This window comes from Jaculus jaculus, chromosome X (assembly GCF_020740685.1).
Source record: "Jaculus jaculus isolate mJacJac1 chromosome X, mJacJac1.mat.Y.cur, whole genome shotgun sequence".
Classification (NCBI taxonomy): domain Eukaryota; kingdom Metazoa; phylum Chordata; class Mammalia; order Rodentia; family Dipodidae; genus Jaculus; species Jaculus jaculus.
The window spans coordinates 98978580-98997498 of NC_059125.1; the positions used below are offsets into that span (position 1 = coordinate 98978580).

The following is an 18919-nucleotide window of genomic DNA, read 5'->3' on the forward strand; positions in this document are numbered from 1 at the left end:
AGTTTTATTTGGCAATAAAGGAAAACAAAATCATGCCATTTTTTCGGAAAGAAAAGAAAGAAAGTAAGATTAAACACACTTACCAACACTGGCATTTGAGGGTCTAGAGAGATGACTCAGTAGTTAAATGTGCTTCCTGCCCAAGCATGAGGGCCTGAGTAGACCTGAAAGCACATGAGTTTGAATCTCCAGGAACTATGTAAATAGCTGTGCCTGACCATCCACCACTGTAACTCCAGTCCTGCAAGGCAGGGAAGAGAGCAGGAAATCAAGGTAGCAAGCTTCAGTATCAGTAAGAGACTCTGGTTCAAGCAAGAATGGGAAGAAGAGTAATGGAGTGGAATTACCCAATTACCACTCATTTTCTAAAGCAGCTTGATGATGAAGTCAATGTTAATGTTGGTGGATAAAAATAATTCCATTTGTTCACACTCTAATGGAATTTCTTTAGTTTTTGAATCCAAAATTCAATTGCTAGCACATCTCAGTAAGTATTATAAAAATATATGTTTATTAATAGTTATGCTCTGTATATTATTCTGATTTTATATGTATCTTAAAAGGAAATTTGGGATTAGATAACTGTGGTAAAATTCAACTGTCTCTGGTATAATGTTAAATAATTGGTCACTACAGAAGAGCAGAAATGACCACAACAACAGTTATGGAAACTTTTCACTGGATTTCCTTCTTAGATTTTCAAGATAACAATATTAGTTGCTCGGAAAGAACTCTTACTGTGTTATGACTTGGTAGATTGCTACAGCTTTCCTATGTACCCCTATATAACAGAAAATTTCACATCACTAGTTTTGTTTCATACCATCCTATGTAGAAATAAAACAGTGCTGTATGTTCTTTGAAGTTTTTTCTCATTTTTAGGTAATACTCTGAATGGAAAAAGTCAATAGCTTGAAATATATAGAATGCAAACCAATTGGTAAATACCCAATAAAGCCATTTTTATTATTTCTTTGTTCCTACAGAAACTCAACGTATTGCATGAAGGTGTCAATGTCCTTGACTGTGGCAGAGAATGAATCAGGCCTGTGTTATAATAGCAGGATCCGCTATTTAGAAAAATCTGAAGTCACTAAAAGAAAGGAAATTTCTTGCCCAGACATGGATGACTTTAAGAAGTCTGATCAGGAGCCTGATGTTGTGTGGTATAAGGTAACTCAGTATGGTGTCTAGTACACTTTTTTTTTTTATCTCATTCAACAGCATGCTTGGGGAAATAGCAATTTTATTACTAGTTTTTGGAAGTAAATACTTCACTGATAAGAATCAACATATTCACAACTGAATATATTAGAGGTATGAGTCCATATTATATACCACTGATTTCCATGCATTTTTATCAGCAGATGTCAAAGCAATTCTACTTATCCCAACTGCTAAAAATAAATAAAATGTCTACACTCAGCAAATAGGAACAAGTATAAAGATTTAAATGTCAGATGAAATAAATTATTTGTGAAATAATAATGTGTACTGTGAGGAAACTAGGCTCATCATTACCAGTAGTAGCTTCTACTAAGAATGATTGTTAATATTATGATTTATGCTGTGAAGGCAGTGGATACAAGTGGATTTATGCTGTGAAGGCAGTGGATACAAGTGAGCTTAGTACTGTTTGTGTGAACGTGGATAGGATTCAAAACTAGCTGGACATAAGCTACACTCAAAAGTTTGATGGAAGAGAATTGAATCAAGGATTTATTTACAGAGGTGATGGCAGGTTGAAGAAACCAACATGGGAGGAAGCTGTTAATTGTTACCCCTAAGCCTTCAATGGAAAGGGGAAGAACAGAATCACTGGAACCCTGCCTAGGGTAGAAGGAACATTACACGAGCTATAGCTTGAGATGAACATAGGAAGGTTGAAGGTGGCAGACAAGGAGAAAGTAAAATAAATAACTTAGCCACTTCCAACTCCCTTTACCAACTTGTTTCTCTCACCATTAGAACTCACAAAGCAGTCAGAAGACAAAAGTACTAGACAGATACACTTCTTGATCCTAGCTGAGTATAGAGTCAATCAGAGGAAGGCAGACTAGTAGGAAGGCAGACTGAAACATTTTTTTCTTTATTAGTTATGTACATACTCAGTGTGTAAACAGTCATGTTGGTACCATTGCTATCCTTTTCCCTGTCCATCGTCCTCCAAAGACACCATCTTTCTTGGGAATAGTGGGTCATGTGTTGTGGGTGTGGCCATCAGTTATGGGGAAAGAGGTAATATCTCAGTGTAAAATGTCCCAACTTGTGGCTTTAACAATTTTTCTGTCCCCTCTTTGAATTTCTCTGAGCCATGTTGGGTTTGTTTTAAGTCTACTTTAGTGATGAGGTCTTGGGAACCTCCGTGTCTCTGGATAACTGGTTTGGTAGGAGATGAGTGTTCTCTGTGTATGTCTCCTTCACCATTGTGCTGGTACTAGGTTCACCAAGAAAGCAGCACTCTTGCTCATTTCCCCAATTACTCTATAGTTTCAGCTGGGGCCCTGTTGAGGTGTAACGGGCTAAATCTCTCCTCAGATTCTGTGTCCATCTGAAAAAGAGAAGCAGAGTCTCTAACAGAGAGTGAAGTCAGCACCAGATAAGTGAGATAATCATTATTATTTTAGAGGGAATTTAATAGGTGTAGGCCCTGTTGTAGCCCAAGATTGATGGGAACTTGATATTGGAGAACAGAATCAATTTTTGGATATGGCTCTGACTTGTTTCCCAGTCCCAGTATAGGTTCTGTTCCACTGAGAAGATCTGTTAGCCAATTCAAGAGCAGTTGGTTACCCACCATGGCTGTGTGCCACTATTGCACTTGAATGAGCATCACATCAAGTTGTTTGCTGCTGAGTAGCCTAGACCATGAGTTGCTTGGACAGATGTTGGTTATCAATGCAAAAGTAGTATATGCCTTTTGAATGCATACTTTTAATTACCACTCATTTAATTAATTGTCACTTATCACCTGGTACCTGTTTATTTCAAGTCTAGGAATAAAGCAGCCCATGCTGACTCTGAGCCACAGAAGTTGACATTCTAGAATTATATTTGATAACCAGAGTTAACCAAGAAAATTTTGGCCCATCCAAATATATAAATGGTGAATCAGGTTGTTTCTATGAGATTCTATAGACCTACAGATCCCAGAGAAAACTATACCTAAATTCTTATAACTGTTAGGCAATTTTATAGTTGTAAGCCTCTCCAGGTTCACTCCTGGAGGAACTCATCAGTAAGCATCAGCACACTCCTCCTTTTCCTTTGTTGTAACAAACAAAATCTTATAACAAATAAAATATGCAATTCACAAAACAAAAATGTAAATAATTTAATGTGATCCTTCATAGCATCATCAATCTCCACATTTATTAAGCAGTTAGTGTTCCATTTCTTCTACTAAAATTGGTCTCTATGTTATCTAATTTAAATATCAGTGTAACTCTGTAGGGAGAGTGAAATTGTCTTTATTTAAAGAGAAAATATCAAGGTCTGGGCAGATGGCTAAGCAGTTAACAGTGCTTGCTGCATAGGCATGAGGGCTTCAGAAAGCTTCAGAGGGCCAGAGTTTCCATTCCCAGCACACATGTGAAAAGCCAGGATGCACAAGGCACATACATCTGCACACACTATAATAGACTATATGAACACACACACAAAAGCAGGAAAAATTCCAGAGGCTTAGGTGCTTAAGTGGATGTGACATGTCTAAAGTTACAGAGCTCACAAAGCTTGACCAGTCTTCAAGGCAGTATGACTCAAGACTCCAAAATTTCTTAATTACTGTGTTTATGTATAACAACTCCTTCTTGATCATGGATACTTGTGTAACACCAGGGCTGGTACAGAACAGCCAGGCAAAAGAGTAAGAATGTTTTATTTCAATTTTATAGGAGGGAAATGAGAGTTGACCATATCCCATGGTTTGCAGCTGGAGGTAAAATCCAGGTCAGCAGCCTACAAGTGCAGTAATTCATTCTCCTATCTCATCTTATCTTTCTGTTAAATTCTTTCATCCCCCATCATCTAACATCCCTAGCAATTTACTCCTTGAGAAATGCTACCCCTCACTCCTTCTTACAAATGGACCAGTAAATGGAGAACAAAAGGCCTTTCTAGCTCTGCCTTAATAATAGTGACCAAAATTTGATTTTTAAATTTATGCTTATTTTAATTCATAAATAAATATAAAATTATGCTTCTTAATTGTGTAATATGTGGCATTTATAGCAGAGATACATTGTAAAACATTTAAATCAAGTTAAACATATCTGGTACTCAGACTTAAAATCTCTTTTAGCTATTTTGAAATACAGACTGTATTGTTAATTATAGTTGACTTGCTATACAATAATAGCAAATCACAACTTGCTCATGTTTAACTATAAGTTCATGAAAATTAATCAACATTTACACCTTTTCTCTTTCTCTGTTCTTCCTAGCCTCTGATCAGCACTATTCTACTTTCAGCTTTGGTGAGATAAACTTTTATTACCCAGATAGGAATACAGTCTTGTGGTACTTGCTTTTCTGTGCCTGGCTTAGTTAGGTTAATATAATTATATTCATTTCTACCCTTGTTGCCACAAATGACAGGATTTCCTTTTTTGTGCTAAGTATTCTATTGTATTCCATGTTATAATACACAAATTTGGAATGTGATCTTGGTATAGGTAGATGCTTGGCCACCTAGGGTGAATGGCAACCTGAGTTGTGCATAGGATTCCATCCAAAATGACTCATACAGTCTTATAAAGGATGAAGATGTGGCCTCAGTTCACTCCATAGCTGAAAGTGATATTAGCCAAATCTCAAATCTGTCTGAATAGTACATGAAACTTTGCCTAATGTAAGGCCAGTTCTGGTGTATATTCTCTGAGTTCTGGCTTGTGCACAGGGCCTTTGGTTTCTATCTGTTGCAGGGGCTCACTAGGACAGAATTGGCACTAACCTCTAAGACAACTTTTATTCTTTACTTTCAGACCCTCATCCCTAGCAGAGTAAATCATTATTTTCATTTTTATTAATTGTGAAGTTTACTATATGAATAAATCTAATGTTTGTCCCATTCCCCTTGTGTTATCCTCTTATATTCCCCTCTTCCTTGTCCCCATTTCACTGAAGGGCTTCCTCAGTAAAATTATTGGTATTCCCCATAGGGTTATGAATGTATCATTAAGTCTCTATGTTGGGGAATTAAATGCCTCAGGATATTCCTGCCCATCTTGTGGCTCTTACAATTTTCCTGCCTCCTCTTGCACAATGTTCCCTGAGCCTTGATGGGTGTGTTATAAGTCTATTTTAGTGTTGAGCTCTTTGCATCCTCTGGATTTCTGCTTTGATGATTTTTTTACTATCCTTGGTATCAATTGCCATCTCCCTGGAGCAGGTTGTCAATACAGCAGCGAGAGCACTTACGTTTAAATTTCCATTTGCTCTGTGATGTCTCCTGGGCCCTAGCATATGTGTTAGAGGTGGCTCATCTCATGCTAGACAGTCAGCTATCTTTTCATGTTGTATTGTTCTCTGCTCCCTAGACCAAGATTGGAGGAGGAGTGGCAACAGAAGTCTACTTGCTCCTTGGCTAACACAGTTCTAAAAGCTCCTCATTCTGTGGACAGAAAGTTAGTGCTCATATGGCTCTGTCTGGCCACCAGGTTTCACCATTCTGGGCCTGTTACTAGGTATTAAGCATAAGGCCTAGTACTAATTTTCTCCCCCAAGTTCCCCTATATGCTGGAGATATTTCCATGTGAAGTGGGTCTTCATTTCAATGTGTCTTTGTATTTTGTTATACTAAGAGCATGCTATATCACTTTGTTGCCTTAGCACTTATGAAGGTAATTTGATGAGTGACGAGTTAAACTCAGTGAGCCTTTTGGGAGAAAATTTTACCTAGCTACCTTCTTACTTCACCTATTCCATTATGATGTTTAATATTTCAATAAAATTTCACAATTGATAAATAATAATCTCAAAGAAGTTAACATTTATTTGGTGCTTATTATATACCAAGATGTGTTTTTGTTTTTAGTTACATAACTCAATCATTAAAACTGACACATAAATTACATATTATCCTCATTTTATGTTCTAAGTTACTGTAGACTCAGATGAGTTAAGTGACTTATCAAAAACAAATGTATAGTAGTTTGTGACTTGTATTTTGTCTACTGGCCTCCATAAAGCATTAAAAATGTGTAAATATTAAGAACTACAACCAAACAGCAGAGACCTTGAAGCTTAGAAAAACATGGCCTTTGTAACCTGTGCTTCTTATGGAAAGCATTAAGCAAATCCCTGAAGATGTTTTGAGGTATTAATTTTTCTTTTTAATTCAATATTTAGATAATGTACTCTGCATCTTTGGCAGTCTATGCATTCCCTACCATGAGAAGTGATTTTTCTCTGGCTACACAATATGGAGATATATACACTTGTCCAGAATTCATTCTTGCTCACAGCCATAATTAGACATGTCTAATATCTTATCTCTAGTGTTTTACAGCTATGTTTTTTGGATATTACTCTTGGGAACTATATGAAATCTTTAAACTTATTTATTTTCTCCTCACATGCATATGTATTTTACTCCATTTATATCACTCTTACCTTGTCTTTTTTAAATTTCTGTGGCTGTGTGCAATATTCTGTGGTTGGACTCTGAGGGCTATAATTCCCTGGCAAAATGTAATCACAGAAAGGGAGAGGCTTACTGGGTAACAATGGATTGAAAAGAAAACAAAACATAAAGGTGGCTGAGTAAGACTGCCCTGTCTGTTCATGCAATTCAATAGAGATGTATAAGGACCTTAAATATCTTCTATTTGAAACTCATCAGTTAGCAAAAGAACATGAGCAGAAGGGCTATACTTTTAGAAGTTCTTTCAATCACTGTAACAATGGAGTCATATCTTAGAACAGAATATTGAATGGTTTTATTAACATTTTAGAAATGAGAGATGATTAGTAATTAGATTCAATTACTTATTATTTATTTGTGCAAGTGTGGGTAAGTGCACATGCACACACACCAAGGCATCTTGTAGCTGCTGGTGAACACCAGTTGTTTGTGCCTCTGTTTTGTTTTATTTTTGCATCCAGCTTATATGGACACATTGGGAATTGAACCCAGGTCAACAGGCTTTGAAAGCCAGCACCTTTAATTGTGGGACCATATCCCCAGCCCCAGAATTTTTTCCTTATTGAAATTAAACCAGCATTTAAAACACATTCATTATTAACTGAGCTCTGTGGTTACAAGAGCATAGAGCCCTGTTATCTGATTTCTAAACAGAAGTACTCCCTCACTTTTATAGAACACCAGCACTGAAAACCAAAGGGAAAAAAAAAGCACTTTTCAGTGAAACATTCATCTATTTGATTAGTTACATCATTTAGTAGCCTGGTGTTAATGAGGTCAAGAAGGCCAGTTTGAATCTTTCTTTATCTTGCTACAACTGTCTAATTTCAAACATTTGCCATTAGTTACATGTGGAAGAGATTGAATGGTTCAGCACCATTTAATTCATTCATTTATACAACTGCTCATTCATTCAGCATATACTTGCTGGATACTAACCTAGGTAAGACACCATACTAGGAATTGGGAGTTGTGAAATGACCACAATAAGCACATTTCCCTGTTCTTCTAGAGGATAATAGACAGTTAAACAGTGCCTTCCCAAGTCTCCAGTAAGGAGCTACATCAATTAAACCATATACAGAACAGCTTACACTTGTAATCAACATCTTCATAATTAAGTAAAGGGTACCCCACATACGTAGTTTTAAACTATATATGTGATATCTTTGCAAAGGGAAATTTCAGAAATAAAGGTTATTTAACATTTCTACAATATATTTGAGACAAACAACCTTTCACATGATATTATACATTTAGAAAGTGGTAATACGTCACAGTGAAGTGAGCAGATGACCTGTCCTGAGTATATTAGCTGTTCCATGCCTCTTCTGACTGATTTAGAGCTAAAAAGCAAGAGATCAATGTGTTTATACAACGGTAACCCGTGGAAAGCACCTCTGAGTGCTGTGGCTCACTGGTTTGGAACTTCTGGTTTACTTTCCCATAAAACGTGACATATATATTTTAACCTAACGATAGCTGAGTAACTTAATCTTGCTTGTCCTGTCAATACAAGGCTTGTATGTGTGTGAGGGGGAGGGAATGTATCTCCAAAATGTGAACTCCATCAGTTAGGAAACAGAGATGAGGCTACTTATTGAGGTCTGTTATCTGCTTTTAACAGACTAGGAAAGTGAAATAACACAGAGCATCACTTAACAAACAGGTGGTCAATTAAGTTCAATCCTGAACTTCTGACCTATAATAAATATACGTACATCATCAGTGTGATTGCCTTACTGTGGTTGCACTTAGTATATATGCCTGACTGTCAAAATCAGAACTCTATAAAAATTATCATTCCAGCAACAAATCCTGGAAGGTTTTTTAAAGACTCCATAATGATTATAAGTGTCTAAAGAGATTGTAATTTACTAGAAAGATGTTTTTACCCAGATGAAGATAGCAGAAACTAGAATGTTGTAAGGACCTTATAGCCATCAAATAAACTCCCTTTTGTATACAAGGGAACTAAAGACCAATTTTCAACAATGTTATAGTTACCTTCTTGGTGCTGGCACAAAGCATCCAACCCAAAGAAACTGAGAAAGGAAAGGATTAATTTTTGACTTACAGTTCTGAGTGGAAGCTCCATGATGACAGGTGAAAGGATAGTATGAGCAGAGTCTGGACATCACTTACTTGCCAACATCAGGATGAAAACAGAAGCAGAAGAGTGAGCCAAACTCAACAGGGAGCTGGCTATAACACATAAAACTGACCTGAATAATACACCTCTTTCAGCAAGGCTCCACCTACCTCCCCCCCACCGAAAACAAAGCTTGGAATAAAGCATTCAAAACACATGAGTTTATGGGGGACACCTAATTCAAACCACCACAAATGACTTGCTTGAGATTAATGAAATTTCCTTTTCCTTTTGTCATGTACTGAATTTTGCACAAGCTCAAAAAATAGCTAAAAAATTGTGTATGGAGTTTGCATTGCTGGTAGAAATCACCTGACCAAGAGCAGCTTGTGGAAAAAAGAGGTTTATTTTGGCTTATAGGGTTGAGGGGAAACTCCACAATGGCAGGGGGGAACGATGGCATGAGCAGAGGGTGGACATCACCCCCTGGCCAATATAAGGTGGACAATAGCAAAAGGAGAGTGTGCCAAACACTAGCATGGGAAAACTGGCTATAACACCCATAAGCCCATCCCCAACAATACACTGCCTCCAGGAAGCATTAATTTCCAATTGCCATCAGCTGGGGAACCTAGCATCCAGAATGCCTAAGTTTATGGGGTCACTTGAGTCACACCACCACATTTTGCCCCTGACCCCCATAAACTGATATGCATACATGATGTAAAATACCATGCATTTAGTCCAACTTTAAAAGTCCCCATAGATTTTATCAATCCCCAAAATGTTCAAACATCCCTGTAGTCCAAGATCTTTTAACTGAGCCATAATACCAAAAAATAACATCAAAAAGCCCATAATGGCACATTGTCTAAATATAGAGGCAGGCTATATTTCTACATAAGAAGTTATCATAGTTGAACTGAATTTTTTAAATGAATTTATTTTATTAATTATTTATTTGAATTGAATTTTTGAAACTGGAAAATGTAATTATATATGTCGTATGTCCATATGGTTAAATTGAATCTACCAGAGTTGCCAAGAAAGTATGTAACACACTCATAATAGGGGATTTATTGTAGCAGATATAACAATTTCTGCAAAGCATCACCAATTAAAATATTAAATTTTGACAAGAATCAAGATAACATGGAAGTGAATGAAATAAAACAGATAATCTAAATTTTTTGTACAGACAGGGTATGATAGATTATGAAAGATGATTTGGACACAATTGATTGTTTACTTGGAAAAATACATATCTGACTCATGTACTTTGTCTAAGAAAAATTTCAAATGGGTTATAAAAACTTAATTTCACATCCAAAATACAATCACATAGGAATGACCATTTATAAATGCTATCATTCATGTTAATGAGCTGTGTATCCAAAGAGAAAATTTACATTGATTTATCTATGGGTATTTTCTATTTTTAAATATTTTGTTTATTTACTTGCTCAGGAGAGAGAGGGAATGGGCATGCCAGGGAATTCAGCCAGTGCAAATGAACTCGTGAACTCAATACCCATGTACCACCTTGTACATCTGGCTTATGTGGGTACAGTGGAATTGAACCAGGGTTCTTGTGCTTTACAGGCAAGCACCTTAACTGCTAAGCCATCTCTGCTACCCAGCTATTTTTTTAATTTATTTATTTTTTTGATTTTTCGAGGTAGGGTCTCACTCTGGTCCAGGCTGACCTGGAATTAACTCTGTAGTCTCAGGGTGGCCTTGAACTCTCGGTGATCCTCCTACCTCTGCCTCCCAAGTGCTGGGATTAAAGGCGTGCACCACCACGCCCGGCTCCCAGCTATTTTTTTAAAGAATAAAAAACTGGTCAGCAAAGTCCTCATTTTAGCGTAGCCTAAATGATCACCACTTTCTTGATAATAAAATAAATTGCAAAAAGCCTTGATTATTTTGAAGGACTTTTGAAATATAATAAAATAAATCTTTACATTTTTATAACCATAAATTGTACTAGTATATTTTATTTATTTATATGAGAGGGAGAGAGAAAGAGAGAGATTGAGAGAGAATGGCTACACCAGGGCTTCTAGCCACAGCAAACAAACTCCAAGCTCATGGGTCACCTTGTGCATCTGGCTTACATGGGTACTGGGGAATTTAACCTGGGTTGTCAAATTTTGTAGGCAAGTGCCTTAACTGCTGAGACATTTCTCCAGTCTTTTTTTTTTTTTTTTAATATTTTGGCCTTAAACTCTTTATGTAACTAAGGATGACTTTTAATTTCTGATCCTCCTTCTCCACATCTTGTGTGCTGGTATTACAGATGTGATCTAAAACACCTAGTTTATGTGGTGCTGGGGATCAAACCCAGAGTGTTATGTATGCTAAACAAAGACTCTTCCAATTGAGCTACAATGCCAGCCCCCCAAATTTGTACTCTACCTGTGATTTTTTAAATTCATTAAAGCTAGGACAGTTTCTTTTCTTTCTTTCTTTTTTTTTTTTTTTTTGTATGCTACAAAAAGATTGGTGTTACATTGGAGGAATGAATTTTTTATACATAAAATTCATTGGGATTTAAGTCTGGGGACAATAATTCTGGTCATCATTCTGCCATTAACATGGATATATAACTGAATGTTAGTGGATTTCAGTTTTTCTGCAGAAGTACAAACATATGTGTGTGTGTGCATGTGTGTGTATGTACATCATGAAAACTAGAAAGAGAGTGATAAGAGGAGAAGAAGAACATCTAAAGGGTAGAGGGATGAGAGGATAATAGAATATATGTCCTATAATATGGAATAATGTGAAATTAGGGCTACTGGGCATAGAGGAAGGGGACCACCAGCAAGAGTGGGATGGGGGATAGATAAAGGAAGGGGAAAATATAGGAAGAATGTATATATAAAAATGTCATAAAATTGCTTAACAGTTAAAGTGCTTGCTTGTAAAGCCTAAAGACACAGATTCAACTACCCAGAACCCATGGAAGCCAGATGTACATGGTGGCACATGTACCTGGATTTTGTTTGCGGTAGTTAGACTCCCTGGTGGTTCATCCTATCTCCCTCCCTCCCTCCCTCTCTCTCTCTCTCTCTCTCTCTCTCTCTCTCTGAATAAATAAATAAATAGATAAATAAAACTTATAAAAGAAACACATGTCATATGTTAACTTAAAAATTAATATAATTTAAAATGAATATAATATCCTATGTAACTGTTATATCTGACATATTTCACTTAATGTAATGCAGTTGAGATTAGGTTATGTCATGACATGTAACAATAGTTCATTACTTTTTATTGTTGAACAGTGTTCCTAGTATTCAACAGTATGTTTTACCACTGTTTAACCATTCATAAGTTGATGTTTATTTGGGCCATTGCTAGGCTTTTTGTGATTGGAAATAAAGCTATTATAGGACTTTGTTTTGATTTTATATTTTCTTGATGTATCAAAAATATTTGTTTTGGTCAGTTTTTATAATCTTCCAGTTTCCAACTTAACAAGAGCTTGCTATTAATATCTCAGCATATACTAATAATATTCAATAGATAAAAACATATTAAAATGAATTTGAAATATCTTAAGGAATGCCTTTGTGGTTATTAGAATCTGGTAACACCCCTCCAATGCATGTGTTCTGAATTCTTGGTCCCTAGTTAATGGAACCTTGGAGATGGAGGTTTGCTGGAGGAGGTGTGCCCAAAGGGGTAGGCCTTAAGTTTTATTAGCAACTAGCTTACTAGTGTTAGTTCAGCTCACTTTGCTTTTGCTCTTTTCTTTTTAAAAATATTATTTACTTATTTATTAAAATGAGAAAGAGACACTCGGGAGGCAGAGGTAGGAGAATCGCCGTGAGTTCAAGGCCACCCTGAGACTACAGAGTTAATTCCAGGTCAGCCTGGACCAGAGTGAGACCCTACCTCGAAAAATCAAAAAAAAAAAAAATGAGAGAGAAGTAGAGAGAATGGGCGTGCCAGGGCCTCCAGCCATTGCAAACCCACTCCAGACAAATGCAGACACATGTGCTACCTTGTGTGTCTGGCTATGTGGGTCCTGGGGAATCAAACCTGGGTGCATAGGCTTTGTAGGCAAGTGCCTTAAGTGCCAAGCCATCTCAGTCCTGTTCTTTTTCTTTTGTACTTGTTGTGGCAGAAGTGAGGCCCATCCTCTACTTGTGCCATACATTCCCCTACCATTATGAATCTTCCCATTCAGAATTCAAGCAAAAATAAATCCTTTTCTCCCATCAGGTGCTTTTTTTTGATCTACAAAATCCCCAGCCTGGAGGCTTCCAGGAACAGCAGAGGACCTTTGCAGGCACTGAGGCCCCACCTAAATTTGGCTTCACAAACTCATAGCATTAGGCCCAGGGGCCATCAGAAGTTCTGTGTTGCACACATCCTCAGATCTGTGTTTCCACTCCTTGGAGTTCCTGTGCCTTTGCCAGTTCATTTTAAAGATCTAATTCTTTCTACCTTCATTTCCCTAAGTTTATAGTTCATTCTTAACTTCCATAGCACATCTGAGCCCTAAAGCTTTCCTGGAATTCACTATGTAGTCTCAGGGTGGCAATCCTCCTACTACTGCCTCTCAAGTGCTGGTATTAAAGGTGTGCACCCCCATGCCCAGCTCCATCAGGTGCTTTTGGTTGGGTGTTTTGTCCCAGCAATGAGAAGGTAAATTTAACAATCCTTCTTTCAGGGTATTTCCTATGCATCCACAAAAATGATCTTTCAGAAATGTGCATGAGATCATAGAATGCCACTGTTAAATGAGCTCCAATGAGTCTATAAAATTATTTAGATATAGTGCTTTTCTCATGCCCTAGTTGCTTTCTTCCACATCAGGCTCCAGGCCTACCTCTGGGTCAAAATGACTTCCAAGTCCCTAGGTTCCAATGAACCCAGGATTTAGTCACATTCCTATAAATACAGATGCTATGTCAATCTTTAAGAAAATATCAGAAGCAAGCAGTCTTAGCAAAAAACATATAAATAATGCATCACACATGCAAAAAAGTTTACTATCACTAATCATCATGAACATGCCAATCAAAAAACATGAGGTGGCAACTTGTAGGTATTAGAAAAGGTAAGTCATAAAGTAGAAAGATGTTAAGTATTGGAGAAAGTGTCAAGAAAGGGGAATCCTTACAGACTGTGGAACAAAATACAAATTAGTTTGGTAACTGTGGAAAACAATATGAATATTCCTCAAAAAATGAAAATAGACCTACTTTATGATTGTTATATCTATTTCTGGGTATATATCCAAAGTGAATGAAATGAATGTATCAAAAGGACATCTACACACCATGTTCATTGCAATACTATTCAAAATAGCCAAGATTTGGAACCCATCAAGATGTACTTAACATATTAATGGAGATTTGAAATATAAAATATACATAATGAAATATTATTCAACCATGAAAGACTAGAGTCTTCTAATTTATGACAACATGGATAAAACTAGATGACTTCATTTGCTAAGTGAAATAAGCCAATCAATAAGAGATAAGTACTAAATATTTTCATTAATATGCAAAAACTTAAAATGTTGAACTCATAGAAACAAAAGATAAAACAATAATGGCTGGGGGCTAGAGGGTAGATAAAATGAGAAACATTGATCAAAGAGTAAAATGCTTTAGTCATGCACAATGAGCAAATATTGGAGGGCTAATGCACAGCATTATGACTGTAGTCCATAAAAAATTCAAATATATAGAGATATTAACTATTTCACTATTTCTGCTCATATCAATACATTATATCATATATAATATGTAAATTCATTTTTTGATGTGATCATCCATTTTCTGTTGCTAATAATTCAATACTATGGTGCAAGCATATTTTAAATAAAAGAAAATTATTTTGGCTCACCATCCTGGTCAAGAGTTAATGAGCCACATTCAGTGACAGTCATCTTGTCAGGGGCTTCTCAAATTGGTGCAAGTTATCACATGGCAAGAGATACAAAATGCATTCAGATATGTGTCTATCTCTTCCTTTTACAAAACCATCAGGATTCATTCATTGGGACCCTACCCTAGTGAGTTAATTAATTAATATTAATCATGTTGTAATGGTATTACCTATTAACAGCACAGTTAAATTAAGTTCCTATACTTTAAAACTATATTTATTATTTATGAGAGAGAGTGAATGAATGAATTGAATGAGAATGGACATGTCAGGATCTCCCACCTATGCAAATAACTCCAGATACATGTACCACTTTGATGTAACATTGATTAGCATTTGGTTGGTTGATTTTTTTCTATTTTATTCGCATACATTAAATGTATTAAAGGATATTATTATGAATGATCATATTTAGTTGTGTAGTAAGAAAGTAGAGGACAGGAGAGATGCAGTGACAGCCATAAGCTTAGCAGCCAGTTGCTTAGGGAAAAATGCTGAAAGTAAATCAAGAGCCAGGAAATTTTACATAGTGCTACCTGCATACATGGATCTAGGTATACTGACCAACAAAGTGATTTGGTGAAGGATAGATAGGTGCAAGCATACAGAAAGTCTTCTATGTGTTATGATGATAAAGATACTTTAAAGACTCTTCTCAACAAAAAAAGCTCTTCTACCAATCTTCTAAGATTAGTGATGAAGTATACTCTATTGAAAGAGATGTATATTTTCAGTGGGTTAAAGTATTTTACTGGCAGATAGATAACCCAGTTATTGAAAATTTAGTTTTGTCCAACTAGTTCATTAGCACCAATTTTTACCAAGCAGTATAAGAAGTTTTGTAAAGACACCATCCAGGATTGGGAAGGTTTAGGAATGGATGAATGTGCTCAATGACAACAGTATATATACTACTGTCACTCAAGAATATAATGAGCAAATCATGCAAGCCTCTGCATTATAGCAGATTAGGTGGTGGTTAACATTATCCCACATTACAAAGTGGGGAATTTGCACTTTAAGAAGTTGGACAAATTTTCCCAAGACCACAGAACTTCAGTGAGTCCTGAATTTCAATCTAGAGACATGATCTAAAGCCAGTTTTCTTCTTCAGCTCCATAGGATTGGAAGTGACCTGACGTCATTTCCTCCCATCACAGTTTTACAAACAAACATGCCTATTTTCACTGGTTACCAAGAGTATTTTGTATGGCTGAATCACAACTTAGAAAGCACTTGAGACTGCCTATATTTGTCTCAAAGAACATGTAAAGATTATAGGTAGTTCAACAGCAGGTATTTTTAATGCCGGTATGTACTTTCCTTTTTACTTTCTGGGGGCGGGCAAAGCAATAATCATGGGGAGTAAAAGTGGTTGGAACCAATTGCATATGGTATTTGCTCCAAAATGACATTAGGAAATGTGGCCATTTATCATTGAATAAAATAAGTGTGTGGGCTCTTGCCCACCCCCACTATCTGAACGTGAAAGTACAGCAGCTCGGTTTTCATTTTCCCTTTCTCTCAAAATGCCCAAAGGGACCATATTTTTGTTTAATGACCTTCAGAATGATTCTTCAGAAATCTGAGGCTATCATTGTTGGAAACAATGCGAAAATAATTGTGGATTATTATTGTATGACGTTAGTGGCAGCTGTGCTGAATTTTTCCTTTCTGTTTAGACTTTCTTCTTCATTTTCCCAGAAACCTTATACCCCAAGGTTTAACTCAGAAGCAAATCTCATATAGGTGATAAACCTTGCCAGACATGGTATGTAATATGATTTCAGATAGACCCTTAACTTCTTCAGAAAGACCCTAGGGGACGAAGCAGCTCTATATCTGGATGTCTTCTATAGTATTACTTTCATTTACTCTTTGAAAATACGTGTGAGTAGTTGTATTGGTCATAAAAAGCATATCTCTTAAATATTATACCTGTGAACTTCAGTGCCAATTTCGTGTTTTGCTGTCAAATCTCCTGCTAACAGAAAAAAATGTTGTAGAGAAAAACTGAGAAATGGACACTTGCTCTCTCAAATAATTTACAAACTATACAGGCGCTCACAGCTGGAGATTGGGGTCAGCCCAGATTCCAGCATTCTGTGAATGCTTAAGATATGTGTGTGGAGGGTGGAGCAAGGAGGATTAGATGCAGATGCTATATACAGTGAAGTGAGGAAAATGTAAAGAACTTTCAACTATTGCCCATATAATCTGCCTCATAATCAATTTTATTGTTATCTCAATGGGCAGATTTAGTATCTACATGATACTTTTGTCTTAACTATTCAGCACTCCTTTGTAATCAACCCTTTATAACAAACCCTTATGCCTCCACTGAGGTTTGTAAGGTTTTTGGCTAGTACTTTGGTTGGAAATCCAGAGTGAGTAGTAGAGAGACAAAGATAATATGGAAAGCTAGTCTGAGGAAAATTTCAAAAACAAAACTACTTGGCTGAATATTGTTACATACTTGGTTGTTTTGTATATCTCACTGTCTGGAAAAGTGTTATTCCTTCAGTTCCAAGGGAATTCTAATCAAGTTGTAAGACTCCTTCATATTCCCATTTGGAAAGAAAAGGACTTGGCTTCAAAACTGAAATTTCTTTTTTCATTATATATCACTGAAATCACAAAGTAAAAAGTTGATTTTCCCATTCTATTACTATAACAAATTGCACCTAAATTTTCCCTAGCTATGTTTCCAATGAACTCCATAACATTAACTTCTGGACTCTTTCCTTTCTTCCTGTCCAATCACTTGACCACAAAAAGAAAGATTCTGTGGTACTTCTATTACTTTTTACAATAAAGAATAATCAATGAAACAATTACAAACTTTATTGGTAATATTAATTCTTATTATTAATGTTTAATAATGCTTAAGATTCTAAGATTGGGGAGATGGCTCTGCAGTTAAAGGCACTTGCTTTCCATGTCTGCCAGCCCTGGTCCGATATGTTGGTATTCCCTATATAAAGTCAGACCACAAAAATTAGCACATGTGTCTGGCCTTCATTTGCATTGGCAAGGGACCATGGCATATCCAAACACAGGCATATGAATATGTTTCCCATTGCGTATATTAAATAACTAAATGAAATGTAGTCTCTTAGAACTCTTAGGAAAGATTCATTTCAAAATCAAAATATAGTAATGTTTAGTAATACCAAATGTCTCTTGCATTTGGGGAACTTGTATGCTTTTCTGTTTTTGTTCAGTGCTTCTGAAGTCTTCTTCCTCCTAGAGTCAGATCTTTTAAGTAGCTCTTTATGTGATACTTAATGATATTTGAACTGTACACAGTAGGATTCATTTTAAGATGATTTTGCTTGGCCATTGTTTTAAAGTCTTAATTGTATATTTGGAAAATAAAAAAAGAAGAATATAAAAAGTGAAAGTGTAATTTGCTAGTAATAAGACATAGTTGGGTGAAATTCATTTTTCACTTACATGTAAACATTTTCTTTGTAGGAATGCAAACCAAAATTGTGGAGAAGCATAATAATACAGAAGGGAAATGCTCTTCTAATCCAGGATGTTCAAGAAGAAGATGGAGGAAATTACACATGTGAACTTAAGTATGAAGGAAAACTTGTTAGACGAACAACTGAACTGAAAGTTACAGGTAGGAAGTAGTGGAAAGAAAGTTATGTTCAAAGAGCCAGCTTGCTGTGAATTTAGCTTTGGCAGCAAATCAAACTGGAACCTGGGTTTTGTGTCTCACATCTTTAATTCCAACACTTAGAAGGCTGAGGAGGAATTTGCAGCCATCCTGGGCTATAGAGTGAGTTCAAATCAATCTGAACTAGAGTGAGACCCTGCTTCAAAAACAAAAGCTCACTATTAACAACCTTCACTGGGCAAAGCAGTATGTGACATGTGCATGGTTGATTTAGGAATCAAGGCCCATTACTGTCTGTAATTCTACTGGGAATTTGGAATGACAGTTGTTGAACTGCATGCATATCAATTGTACAAAATTCTTCATAAATGAGGGTTGTCATTATGAGATTAATAGATGAAACATCTATAAAGGAAGAATATAAACTAGTAGGTTTTTAAATCTGAAGTGTAAGCAAAATGTAGGCAGTAATGCATATATTATAAGAGAAAATTCAAGATATTGTTACCTGGTATAGAATAGTAGGAAATAAAGTCAGGTGTGGTGGTACATGCCTATGAATCCAGTTCTTGGGAGGCAGAGATAGGATCACCATGAGTTTGAGGATACCCTGAGAATAAGCAGTAAATTCCAGGTC

The 18919-nt window shown here is 36.3% G+C and overlaps 1 protein-coding gene across 1 annotated transcript in view; it reads left to right on the plus strand.

The window, feature by feature from the left end:
- The window catches only part of Il1rapl2 (interleukin 1 receptor accessory protein like 2), a 1146491-nt gene that overhangs the window by 673926 nt on the left and 453646 nt on the right, over positions 1 to 18919 (plus strand). The window contains exons 4-5 of the mRNA XM_045139829.1: positions 987 to 1173; positions 18132 to 18285. Of these exons, the coding sequence (XP_044995764.1) occupies positions 987 to 1173; positions 18132 to 18285 (341 nt within the window). The remainder of the gene's footprint in view (positions 1 to 986; positions 1174 to 18131; positions 18286 to 18919) is intronic.